The sequence below is a fragment of the Engraulis encrasicolus genome, chromosome 16 (assembly GCF_034702125.1).
Source record: "Engraulis encrasicolus isolate BLACKSEA-1 chromosome 16, IST_EnEncr_1.0, whole genome shotgun sequence".
Taxonomy (NCBI): domain Eukaryota; kingdom Metazoa; phylum Chordata; class Actinopteri; order Clupeiformes; family Engraulidae; genus Engraulis; species Engraulis encrasicolus.
Window position 1 is genome coordinate 35,418,137 of NC_085872.1, and position 12,017 is coordinate 35,430,153.

Below are 12,017 nucleotides of genomic sequence, written 5' to 3' on the forward strand. Positions count from 1 at the left end.
TTTAACATTTTCTTCTGCCACAGCAGTCTTGTATTATGTTATTAGGCTAAATAATCTGCAGCGACGCCAGGGAAAACAAGGAAGTAGAATTACGTATCATCTGAAAGTCACATGCACAAGTGCATCACATGATCAGCTGATGACTTCCCCTCTTTTGATGGGTACAGGATCATCATCCTTCGGTCTTTCCATTCAAATGCACGAAGGATCGATATCCTCTTACTCTCGATTCATTGTTTAGAATTTGTATAATATCTATCTCTCGACACAGTAGGTTTGTTATACATTAGACAAAAAACTGACTGTTCAGTTTGATTGCATTATGAACGGGCACGCCATTCTCTACGTCGGGGTCACTTTGGCCTTTTGGAGTACAATTCTCGTAGTCGGTAAGCAGTTTTACATTTTTCTTTAACAGCCATTTAGGCCTACAATATGAAGAGAAACTAGATCAATGTCAGCGAATAATCCACCAAACGGCGCAGTGCTCCGTTTGTGCCCACAGGAGCAAACGGTTACCCACTGTGATATCCCACCTTGCTAACCTGTATGCTGTTAGCTAATCGCGTTAGCTACTATGCTAACGATGCAAGATGTGTCTGAAGCAAGCATAAACTCACACGTTTCCACGACAGTTGAACATTTAACGTCTAAAACATAATTTGGCGTAGCGGGGATATACAAAAATATCTTGAGCCCACACTTCACTGGCTAGAATATTGTGGTGCAACAACCTTTTAGCTTGGTCGTGTCTGGGCATTGGGAATGTCAACGTCAGCTATCAATATAGTGGTTAGCTGCAGCAAATGCTAACAAGGTTTTTAATTTATTTGAACAACCTCGAGGTTTTCTGTCAGTGTTGTTCTAGAAAATATGTCACTTGGCCACTTAATTTGTTTGCCTGACGCTTATTTTTTTAGTGTCGGTGTATTGTATTTTGTCGGCTTTGTCTTCCTGAGATGGTAATGAAAGAAATATACATTGTGGACAGCAAAGGCACTTATTGACACCAACATATGACGAGTAGGCGAATAATTAGATTTTAAACATGTGGTTTTAAAGCAGGTATTCCCACGGTGCAGTGAACTTCCACATGCACCCTCTACTAAACGCTATCATTTCCATGCTACATATTTGTTTAACTCCACAGGACTGTGTGTGAAAAATACCGCCTGTTCAGATAGCCTATGTTGCTGATGGTGGTTTGACAGGTCTCCATACGAAATAATACCTCCAGGCCAGATATTTGTTCTGCTTATTAACACGTTTCTTTTTGTGGTTTCAGGAATATGCTACACAATATTTGACTTGGGATTTCGGTTTGATGTGGCATGGTGAGGATGAACGAAATGGGCTGTCATTGAATGTTTTGATGTTAGGCCTGCTTAGCACGTAATGCTTGATATTTCCAATTTCCACTGGATAGATTTGGATGAATAGATGTTATTTGTTGTCCATTAATTACAAGGTATGTTTCTAACTAACATTCACATCTTGTGCATCTCTAGGTTCCTGACAGAGACATCCCCTTTTATGTGGGCAAACCTTGGGATTGGCCTCGCTATATCGCTCTCAGTCGTTGGGGCAGCTTGGTAAGGGTATCTTGCTTCCCTATTCTAAAATGATTTTACGGAACAGTGGAGTTTATGATGAATGTGGAACTTCTTAGTAGATGTGGAAATAAGTGACATTCTCTTGGCTGGAGTTCTGTTAAGTGTAGCTTGGAGTGATGTTTTTGACTATTTCTTAAGTTATAAGGGCTGCAACTTCATGCCACATAAGTTGTGGCATGAAGTTGCAGCCCTGGTCTGTTCAGTCTATGTTTTTTGTGCTTTTGTCATTTTAGTTGTACTTGTTTTTAAGTTTTTTTGGAGGTTTTCAACGCTGCATGGCTAGTAATTTCATTTCAATTTCATGTTTTCTCATGACATGATAAAGCCACAAACATATCCATTGTGCATTCTATCTCAGAACAAACGTGTCAGCTGTTCAAGTTGGAATGTGGGGGAGACTAGGGGGAAGTGGAAGAAGAGGGCTGTATGTTACTTAATGTGGGTTGATGTGTCTTAACAGGGGCATTTACATCACTGGATCCAGCATCATTGGTGGAGGAGTCAAAGCCCCAAGGATTAAAACCAAGAATCTTGTCAGGTATGATGGTGTATCCTCAAGTATTCATAGACTTTTTGTCTCCTTACTTCTTTGTCACTTTGCCTATGATTTGTGTGTTTTTTCTAAGATGTAAGATTACTAGCATTTATTCATGTGCAATTTTTTTTTTTTAAATCTTCCACAGCATCATTTTCTGTGAAGCCGTTGCCATCTATGGAATTATCATGGCTATTGTGATCAGCAATATGGCTGAGGTGAGTTTGTCTTAACTCTGTTGAAGTGTTTGTTCAATTAGAAGTGACTGGAATTTGGGGGGGGGGGGGGGGTCTTACAGGTCTCTCATATTTGGTGTGTTCAATGTCATCTGCGAATGACTAATCCCATGTGTAGAAATGACTGTACAGGAAGGTTAAGGCTAGACAGTGTTTTGTCTGGGAGAAGTTTCAGTGTTACTCAGCATTGGATGAACATCACAAGGTTAAGGAGTTTGATAGCACAGAGATGAGCTTCCCAGGCTAAAGTGTGGTTAGGAAGTCTGACGCCCATATTTGCTTATTGAATACATATTTCACTATATATATAGGGAACAACCTGAGCTTTGAAAGTCGTCATTGGTGCACTAAAGCAGGGCCAGACCCACATCCAATGTCCCTGTGAAGTTAGAATTTGCAGTGCAGTGTATGTGAGAGCCCAACAACAACTTAACAACTTCATGACATTAGGTGTATCGGTACATCGATTTCATGTAGAATATGAGTTGTTAAATTTAGCTTCAAGGGATGCTCTCTTTATTGTCCTGTGTGTTGCAAAAGCCGGGGATGTCACATTTCAGACAGTTCCCTGGTCTGTTTCATCATATGTTTCTGCAAAAGCCAGAGAAACATTCATTAAGTGAACCTGACGAAGCGCAAGGCGAAACGTGTTGTTCACCTAAATAAAAAGCAGCAAAATTAGGTCCACCAGTGTGCGGTGATCCTTCTTCTTTACTGTGGATTACTGATGACTGCACTTCACCAGCACCTGGAACCTGGCTGTGCATAGGAATTTCAGATCTTTGAAACATTCATTAATTTACATAGATTGCTCTCTCTTTCCAATCTACACCGGATTGTAAAAAGCTCAGTAATCTTAACTGGGCTTGCTCAGTTTCTGGTTTTATAGCTCACATTAGTGCATGCGTTTCAGTGGTCTGTGTGCAAAGCTAACCGTGCGAACATGCCAGAAGAGACCAAAGCTAGAGAGTCACTTGACTGTTTTCATAGCAACAGCAATACAAGCGATGAAAACAAGAGTATAACAGTTAAAGGCAGAATGCAAGCATTAAGACTAGAGATGCACCGGATCCTGATTTTTAGGATCCTGCCGGATACCGGATCCACTGCTTAAGATCCTGCCGGATCCGGAACCGGATACCGGATCCTACGAAATGGTTGAAACACATAGCCAACTCGCACACGTGGGCCCTTTTTATTACGTTGGCGCAATCTGTTTTTAAGACTCATTGGCTTACTGCCACACTGCCTTCAACGGCCGCTTCCAAAATTGGGGTTGTGAAAGACTGACTGAAAAGCCTAGGCTAGAGATGCCCCAGATCCTGATTTTTAGGTAACTGCCGGATACCGGATCCACTGCTTAAGGTCCTGCCGGATCCGGATAGTCTGAAAAACCCTATTATCCTGCCGGATCCGGAACCGGATCTTGGATCCTGTACATCTCTAATTAAGACATTCCAATTGGCTGTGATGTCTGTACCCAAACTGCATCATAGTTCAATTCCATAATATTTGTTGAAGTTCAACTACAAATTGTCGCTCAAATCGCCTCTTGTCGCCCAAATGGCTTTTGTCTCTTCTGTCGCCAGCTCCTCCATACGGAGTCAATTACTTCCGTTGCTGTTGTCACTCACTCTAGTCACTTTTGTTGTTTTTGTGCGGCGAGGCTGTATGTTTAGTGTGACAAAATCACATGCAAACCTATAACCTTCAAATAACTATTTCATCAAGAGCAATATATTTGGATGTTTCTTCTAAAGATTCATTTGGAGGATATGGAATGTTTTGGGAATTTGAACTTGAGGGACTTTTATTATTAATTGACTTTTACAAGGCCTTCTAGGCCATAATCCAATATTTTGTAGATGGCAACAACTCACAAGTAGTTCTTAATTGAACGCCCACCTTTACATGGGTTTACCATTGGTGACCAATACCTGGCTGCGCGACCCTGGCTGTGCACTATTCCATGGTTATTTTTATGTTTATTTGTTTCTATGTTCATTTGCTGTCTTTGTGTGTCTTAAGTGGTCCTCAAGTCCTTTTATCTGCCTGTCCAGCACTTTGGTCAGCTATCTTGTTGTATTTTAAAGTGCTCTATAAATAAACTTTGACTTGACTTAACTTGGTTGTTGGAAACTGCTGTCGGTTAAAAAAAAAAGAGGTCACGTGATTGGCTGCTTAGCATCTAGACCCTCCTCACAACATGAACGTTTGTAAACAAAAAGCCTATGTATATGTTGATTTGTAACTTATGCCTATAGTTATAGAAAATTGAAAATAAATCAATGTTGCATGAGAATAGCGCAACACTCTCCTTCATGGATGTAACCTATGTCTTATTTTTTTTTGCAGGACTTCAAGGGTACCACTCCAGAAACCATTGGGGCAAAGAACTATCAAGCAGGTAGAAAGAATCCATCCAGTTCTTTATAGAAGATATTCAGACTGCTTTTTGGAATGCCTTTAACGTTGTTGTGTTTTGTGTGTGTGTGTGTGTTTTGACAGGTTACTCCATGTTTGGTGCTGGTCTCACTGTTGGCTTCTCCAATCTCTTCTGTGGCATCTGTGTGGGTATTGTTGGAAGCGGGGCTGCCTTGGCAGACGCGCAGAATGCCAGCCTCTTCGTGAAAATCCTCATTGTTGAGATCTTCGGCAGTGCCATCGGTCTGTTTGGAGTCATTGTGGCCATCTTGCAGGTACGTTGCTGTTCAAGGAGTAGATGCTGTGTTTTTTCTGAGTAGTTTATTGACCGAGAACTACTGACATGACTGCGCATAATTTGAAAGACAATTATACCTCTTAGTACTAAATAAAGCATCTAGTTTGCCAAATGTGGAATGCATGGGATCTTGGATATGATGCCTTCACATTTACTAAACTGGATATGCACTCAGAGTGCAGACGTCTGCCAAGGAAGCTGTTTGATAGTCAAATGTTCTATGTTGCACCCTATTTTTCTCCAAGTCTTTTTCTGCCTTGTTTTTGTGGAGTTTGAAACTGGAATTACTTTAGTTTGATTGTATATCATACGTTTGCAGTGCACTAAGTCAAGTTGACCAAGGTCTCTTGCTGCTTGTTTTCGAGCCAACAAACCATTTGAAATGCATTATGAGGGGCCGTAATAGTATTGGACTGTAATTTTAGTGACCTATTTTGCCTGGAGCAGTAGTGGTGTGAAGTTTTGGTGTGCAAGATTTCCCTTCTTATCTTCAAACTTGTCAGGGCCAATGAGTCACTATGAATATGACGCTTTTATAGTGGGTGAAAAGCAAGGATTTCAATAGTAGGTAACATGGCTCAAAATCACAAATGCACAAAGTTTTGCGATCAGGTTAGTCTGGACAAAGCTTTGGGAATGTGAACTGTCATTGGGTTTAATGCAGTGCCTTAAATTGAGGGAGCCTCACTCCGGAGTTTCAGCTTAAATCAGAACACGTATGCTTACGTTATCAGAATAGAGTTATGTGATTGGTTTTAACTTTGTCCAGAGGAATTTTATGGGCGCACACCTTTCGGAGAAATGGGTAGCACATGAGCTTGGACAGACCAATCTCAAATGAGCTTTACTTTTCTGATGGCGCGACAACCCTTCGGTACATACAAATATGCAGTACATTTTAAGGCCAACAGGAACACATGAAACTGTGGGTGGTAGTAAATGTTCATGAAATGGGACATGTTTGTGAATGGACTCCACCTTTTGATTGTGGATGTCATAAAATGTTACACATTGGACTTAAGCTTGCTGCTTATTTGTTGATCTTTGTTTGGAACTTTTGTAAACTATGGTGTCGACTAAACCGGTGAATTTGGACCCACCTAAGGGCTTTTTCTAAAAGTGGCTGTGGTGCTGATGAACATCTGTATGGTAACCAGACTGGTTATCGAGTTTGTAGGTCTAGACTATCTCGTAATGAATCCCCTAGAAACGATAGCAATGCTATCTGTAAACTTGGATTTGCAGCAAGCATGTTTTACAGCAACTCTGAAGTAGGTTTTTTTCTGTCAATATTCAAATGTTTCCAATGTTTCAGTGGTACTTAAGCTTATAACAGGTTGAAAAGCTCTTTTGTATATCATATCAGCACCTGCCAACGATCCAAATGCTGACTGGGGCTAGTAATAATGTCAGTATCACTAGCCATCTTGGCAGTAAGTCTAGGACTTCTGAGCTTATGCTTAGACCATCATGGTTATTCTGTCCGATTACCATTGGTGCATCAGCTTGGTCACTGTACAACTTGGTGTTGCATCCTCATTAATTTCAGCGTTGCAATAGCAACAAGTAACACATGTAACAGTCTACCCGGAGTACATGTTTAATAGTTAACAGCTATCACTTTAATGACTAGAAGCTGCAAGGAACTGTTTTCATAGCATGCTCTTGTCTGCCTAGTTAAGTCTTAATATTCATGTGAAATGGATGGCTTGCTTTATGAGGCATGAACGTATAAGTACGGTATGTTGGATGGTGGCCAGAGTAGGTATGGCAGACATGAAGATCCATCTTTCATGTGTGAAAAGTGTAATTTTCCCAGTCATAATAAATACTTTTTATTTCATGTTGGAAGTCTTTGTGAAAAAGGTAACATTTGTGAGTGATCAGCATGAATTCTGGAAATAAGCTATTACAATACTGTACCTTTACCAACAATTTCAGATTGTTTTTAATGTGAAAAAAAAGGATCACATAAAGCAAAATATTTTATTTTTTTGATAGGAAAACAGTTTTTGTATCTGATGGATGGTGTACTTACGCAATAGTGGCGACACATTGTTTACATTGTTTTGTTTTTGTTCGTTTTAGACATCGAAAGTAAAAATGGGAGACTAGACGAAGGCCCTGATGAGATGTCCTGGAAGACTATGGATACGATGCAAAAGGTGGAATGTGTAAATACATAGTATGTTTATTTAATTGTTATTTTTCTTCTGTCTGTGATTTACTTTGTTTGTACATTTTTAACCATCATTTGCTGAAGAGTGATATGTTTGCGTCAGTTTGTCTTAAAGAAGTGCAAAATTCACAAGAAATCAACAAGTCCAGGGGACAGGATCTTTCTTTTCCAAATCTAAAAGAATGAAAGCAGATATCATAAACAACTCGAAAAAGTAAACATCCTCTATATGTAAAATCAAAGTGGACCCAAGACGAGTATTTAAGTGGGTGAGAATCGCTTTATATTTTTAATGTGAGAACTACTTGAAATGAACTCTCTGCATGATGTTTTATTTGAAAGTTCAGAGATGTCTTATAATGAATTGGTCTTTGAGTCTATTTGGATAAGAACATATATAAATATATATACAAATATATATGATGGTACATGTGGAAATTTTCATGTTCATTGTACAATTCACTGTGTGTGGTGTGATATACTATCTGTGAAAGTGAGAGATGCTACAAAATGGTGATCCCCTCCCCCCATCAAATTGTGTAAAATACAGTATTCAGTTGTTCCATGGTATGCAGAAATGTGATCTAAGAAGTATATACTATTTTAGAAATGAGTAACCAAACAACAGGTTCTTTTTCCCTGATCAACTCCTGTTCTTTGTTATTAAATTCTTTAGTGTCGTCACCTGTGCACTGTAGATTTAGAAGATGGCAGCATGTCAGACATACACATTTTCAAACATCCTTTTTGGAAGCATTTTTTTTTCCATTAAGATATGTCTGGACAGAAGGCTGTCTTATTTAGACCTCGTTGTTCAAATGGCACTCTTGAGTTAGCAGTTGGTTAAAAATAGAAGGTATTGTAATCTATTCTGTGCGTGGCTGTGTGCGTGTGTGTCTGTATGTGTGTATGAGCATGTGTGTGCGGGTGTATGAGCATGTATGTGTGTGTGTGTGTGTGTGTGTATTCACACACAAACAAGATGTATATAAAGGGCACATATTTATTTCTGATGCATGGTAGTGTCCACCATTCCGAGATCCGTTTTGTTCTCAACCGTCCCAGCACAGAATAAGAATTTGGAGTGGGAAAAAAAAAAATCACACAGAACCATATCTCGGGTCAGTCTGTACTCTTCATGATTGTTGACATTGACAGTGTGGTTCTGTCCCATGGTCACGTGAAGGTTTGTTCTTCTCCCCAGACCCGTTTTGCCATCTACGTTTCCCCTGTGACACTTGGTGAAGTTTCCCCTGGTGTGCTTTTGTCAGACCCCTACTTTGTCATGGGGCATGGCACAATGAGTCACAGCATGTGCAAACCACTTGCCCCCAGAGCTTTTACAGATAGCAGTAGGCTCACAGTCAACCAGTTTGCCTTCTGTTCATTTTGTATTTTCTGTTCTGAATTGTTTCATTAGTTTGTATGTGGGTGCGTGCTGTTTTTCTTTTTTCTTTTTTGGTTTTGTTTTAACAAGTTTGCTGAAAGACATGTGTTTACTCTCCTGGAGTAAATGTACCAGTTATGTCTTTACTCTGTTCAATGCGCTGTTTCTGTGTTGTGTGGAAAAATACCCTTCTACTGTGTGTTTTGTTTGTTTGTTTTCTTTTTTTAAATTAACATTCCATTACGGTTCTGCATAAAATAACTTAACACTGCTCAAAATGCTTATGGAGGTCATTGGAACACCAGCAGGAGCATTAACAAACCTGAAGGGGGCAGTGTTGCTCAGGCTGTACAATCAGCCCTCTTCAGTAGTCATCCGAATTATGTAAAAAGATCTCCAAGACCATCGTTGATGGTCATAGGAGAAGCAGTTCGCGATGCTTTCCAGGATCAGAAAATAGGCCTCATGTCACCCCCTCCCCCCTTTAAATGTGGCTGTTTGCTCTGTGGATGTGGTAAACCCATTGTTTTGATGTGGAAAAGTGATTCCCCTTGGTCCCTAATTGTTCTTGAACAAAAATAAAAGAAAAAGACTGGAAACATGAACGCTGTCTTTGTTGTAACTAATGAATTGGGATTTTATTGCAGTCATTGAGATACTCAGATGTTTTCTTGCCATTTGGGTCTGAAGACTAATTTATTCCAGATTCCTTCCATTATGAAGTGTAAGAGGTACTTGCTATTTCCACCCTACAACAAAATGGTAATATCAGTTATAATATTGATGTTGCATGATTTCAAACTCATTCTTGGAAATAATATTTGACAACCTTCAGAGAAATGCGAAATAGTGATCCATTTTGCCACATTATGTAGCAATGTACAGGAGGCTTGTGGAAGTGAACATTCTTGAATAGTGATAATGTCTCAACAACAACACGGCTTGGTTCTTACACTGTGTCTTAAATTTCAGTCCTTCATTATAGCATTCAATAGATCAAATACGTGATCTACGTACAGGGTGAGATTTGTGCCAGCAGAGCCAGGATTTGAATCCTTAAAAGTCTGAATTTGAATTGCTGAGCTTGGAATGGTTGCAGTGAAAATTAATTTTGTATCACAATGTGAAATTGTATTTTGCTATTTGAATGTTTGCATTTAATCTGAATCTGAATACAATTAGCATTAATACTGGTGGCACAAATCGGCCCATTATAGATACCTGCAGAGTGCTGACAGGATGAGAGTTCTTCATGAGAGGTCTCTAGACTCTAGATCACAGCAGATCAAAGTATTTTGATTTATCTGAAATAAAAAATGTGTGTGAGAGAGAGAGTGTGTGAGAGAGAGAGAGTGAGAGTGTGTGTGTGTGTGAGAAAGTAATTTGTCTTGTAAAATTGACTTTTCCATAAAAGTCAAGTAACCCCCATCCCACCACCCCAAATAGTTGGTCATCCTTGGCTCTCTTCTCATAGGGTCAACAATAGACATATGCTGAAAAAGGAAAAATATCAAGGCGTTCTCATCTATCAAAAATAAAAAGCCTTTATTGCATGGCTTGGTTACAGTGAAACACCAACATGTTTCGGCCCCCCGGCGTCCCTCAGGGAGTCAAACTTTTTTGTGATAGAAATATGCTGTTAGTCTCGATTTGTTTACAAAACTTCAATACTTAGGCTAATCTACATATAGCAGGCCTATATCCATAGACTACCTCCCGTGAACATCAGCAATGCCTCGGCCTAGTCACTAGATGACAGCAGACTGCAGACAACAGACGGCTCATCCAACAGCTTTTCCATGGGCGGCAAAAGGCAGTGCATTTACCAACGGTTGTACAGTCTACTGGGTCTCCTGCAGAATGCATAGCCCTACAGCATCCCCATTGTAATAACAATTAATGCTGAGAATTCAAACCAATACATGGCAGCTCTTGAAATTTGAATGGCCATGCTGTGCATCAGTGTTTTGAGTAGGCCTACAGTGATTTACCCATGTTTTCCCTGCTTTCATGTAATTTACTTAAATATTGGCACATAGGTATCTCTGATAGGAATTGGTTATGTCATCTATTGGGTTGGAGGTGGGGGGCTTCCAACTCCATAGCCTTTGTGGAACTTGCACCCATGTCACTGAGCATAGCCTACTGACTGCAGCCTAGTTATGCACCATTGGACATGTTTAGATAACCAAAAAGACACTTCTAATGCATGGAATAATGTAATTGCATTGTTGTAAGAATAACCCTGATATTTGCACTGACAAACCAATAAATCATGCTCATTAAAGAAAGAAAGAAAATAACACATCATAATCATCATATCCAGATATGTTCATTAATGTGGTTATTTCATTTACAGGAAACTGAAAATAATAATGTAAGTGCAGAAGCTCAAAAACGCTGGTCTACACAAAACCTCATCCGGATGGTATTATACTGTCTGGCGGTGGAATGGGTTGCTTTGATGACGTTTGAACCATCCGACTCTCCGTACCAGAAGAAAAAACCTGCTTCCAGTGGCTCTATTTTGTCCTCATATCTAGCTTATGGGCAAATATGTAGTGGCCAACCAGGAATTCGCGGGGGAAAAAATACAGTTTCTTTACAAAAATACCTTATTTTAATTTATATGAGAATACCGCGTAAACAAAATGAGGGATCCATTTAAACGCTCGTTCATTTTCCAAGACGTTTTGGTGCGCGTGCAAGGCTTCACAAAAAATGCATTTACCGACATCATCACTGGGAAATAACGGTACTGCACTACTTTTTTGCGTTGGTATTATGTAGCATTATACTACATGATGTTTGTGTTTTTTGGCCCTTGAAGCATTTTTTTCGGCTGAACTGACAGTCTGGTATTTTGATAGTCTGCTTAACACCAACAAAGAGATGCATCCATACCCATAAGAAGAGAATTGGTGCTCTGGCTCGCTTGCTATCACGAGGTAAGAACTGTCATAAGCCATTTTCTGGATATTTTAGCCTATGCAATGTTTTGTTTCTTAACGCCTGTTATTGTCTTTTGCTTGTTTTTATTATTTGAGATTCGCTGCCTGCCATTTTGATTCACGTAGCCCACACAAGTATAGACTATCTTAGCACGAAATATATTCTCAAATCATTGTTTTACGATTCGGGGTGATGATGCAGTAAGCGATGCTGGTCAATTTCTTATTTTGCAACTCATAAATAAATCAGGGAAACGGTAAAGTCCGCGAACCCATCGGTGGACATGCCATGTGTGTTGCCACACTGGGAGCATCCCTTCGCTTTTCTTTTCTTTGTCACAATTGCAGTGGACTCGCAAATGATATCCATGCACTGCTTCTGTTTCATCGTTCT

At 39.7% G+C, this 12,017-nt stretch overlaps 1 protein-coding gene across 3 annotated transcripts; it reads left to right on the forward strand.

Moving 5' to 3' along the window:
- Window positions 1-113: 113 nt before the first annotated feature.
- On the forward strand, window positions 114-9,277 carry atp6v0b (ATPase H+ transporting V0 subunit b). 3 transcript variants are annotated; one of them, XR_010038177.1, is made up of 9 exons: window positions 114-389; window positions 1,286-1,334; window positions 1,509-1,592; window positions 2,074-2,151; window positions 2,297-2,366; window positions 4,740-4,791; window positions 4,893-5,083; window positions 7,195-7,271; window positions 8,490-9,277. XR_010038177.1 is itself a non-coding variant. In XM_063219501.1 (8 exons), exons 1-8 carry the CDS (start codon window positions 323-325, stop codon window positions 7,219-7,221), a joined length of 618 nt encoding a protein of 205 aa, XP_063075571.1. In that variant the 5' UTR covers window positions 115-322; the 3' UTR covers window positions 7,222-9,277. The 3 variants fall into 3 exon arrangements, 1 of the variants encoding a protein (XP_063075571.1); XR_010038176.1 differs by having other exon boundaries at window positions 115-389; window positions 7,195-7,291; XM_063219501.1 differs by having other exon boundaries at window positions 115-389; window positions 7,195-9,277.
- Window positions 9,278-12,017: the final 2,740 nt, after the last annotated feature.

Coding starts and splice junctions, on each gene's coding strand:
- atp6v0b (XM_063219501.1), top strand. CDS start 323: ATGAACGGGCACGCCATTCTCTACGTCGGGGTCACTTTGGCCTTTTGG. Junction 1,593..2,073: donor TCAGTCGTTGGGGCAGCTTG/GTAAGGGTATCT, acceptor GTGTCTTAACAG/GGGCATTTACATCACTGGAT. Junction 2,152..2,296: donor AAAACCAAGAATCTTGTCAG/GTATGATGGTGT, acceptor AATCTTCCACAG/CATCATTTTCTGTGAAGCCG.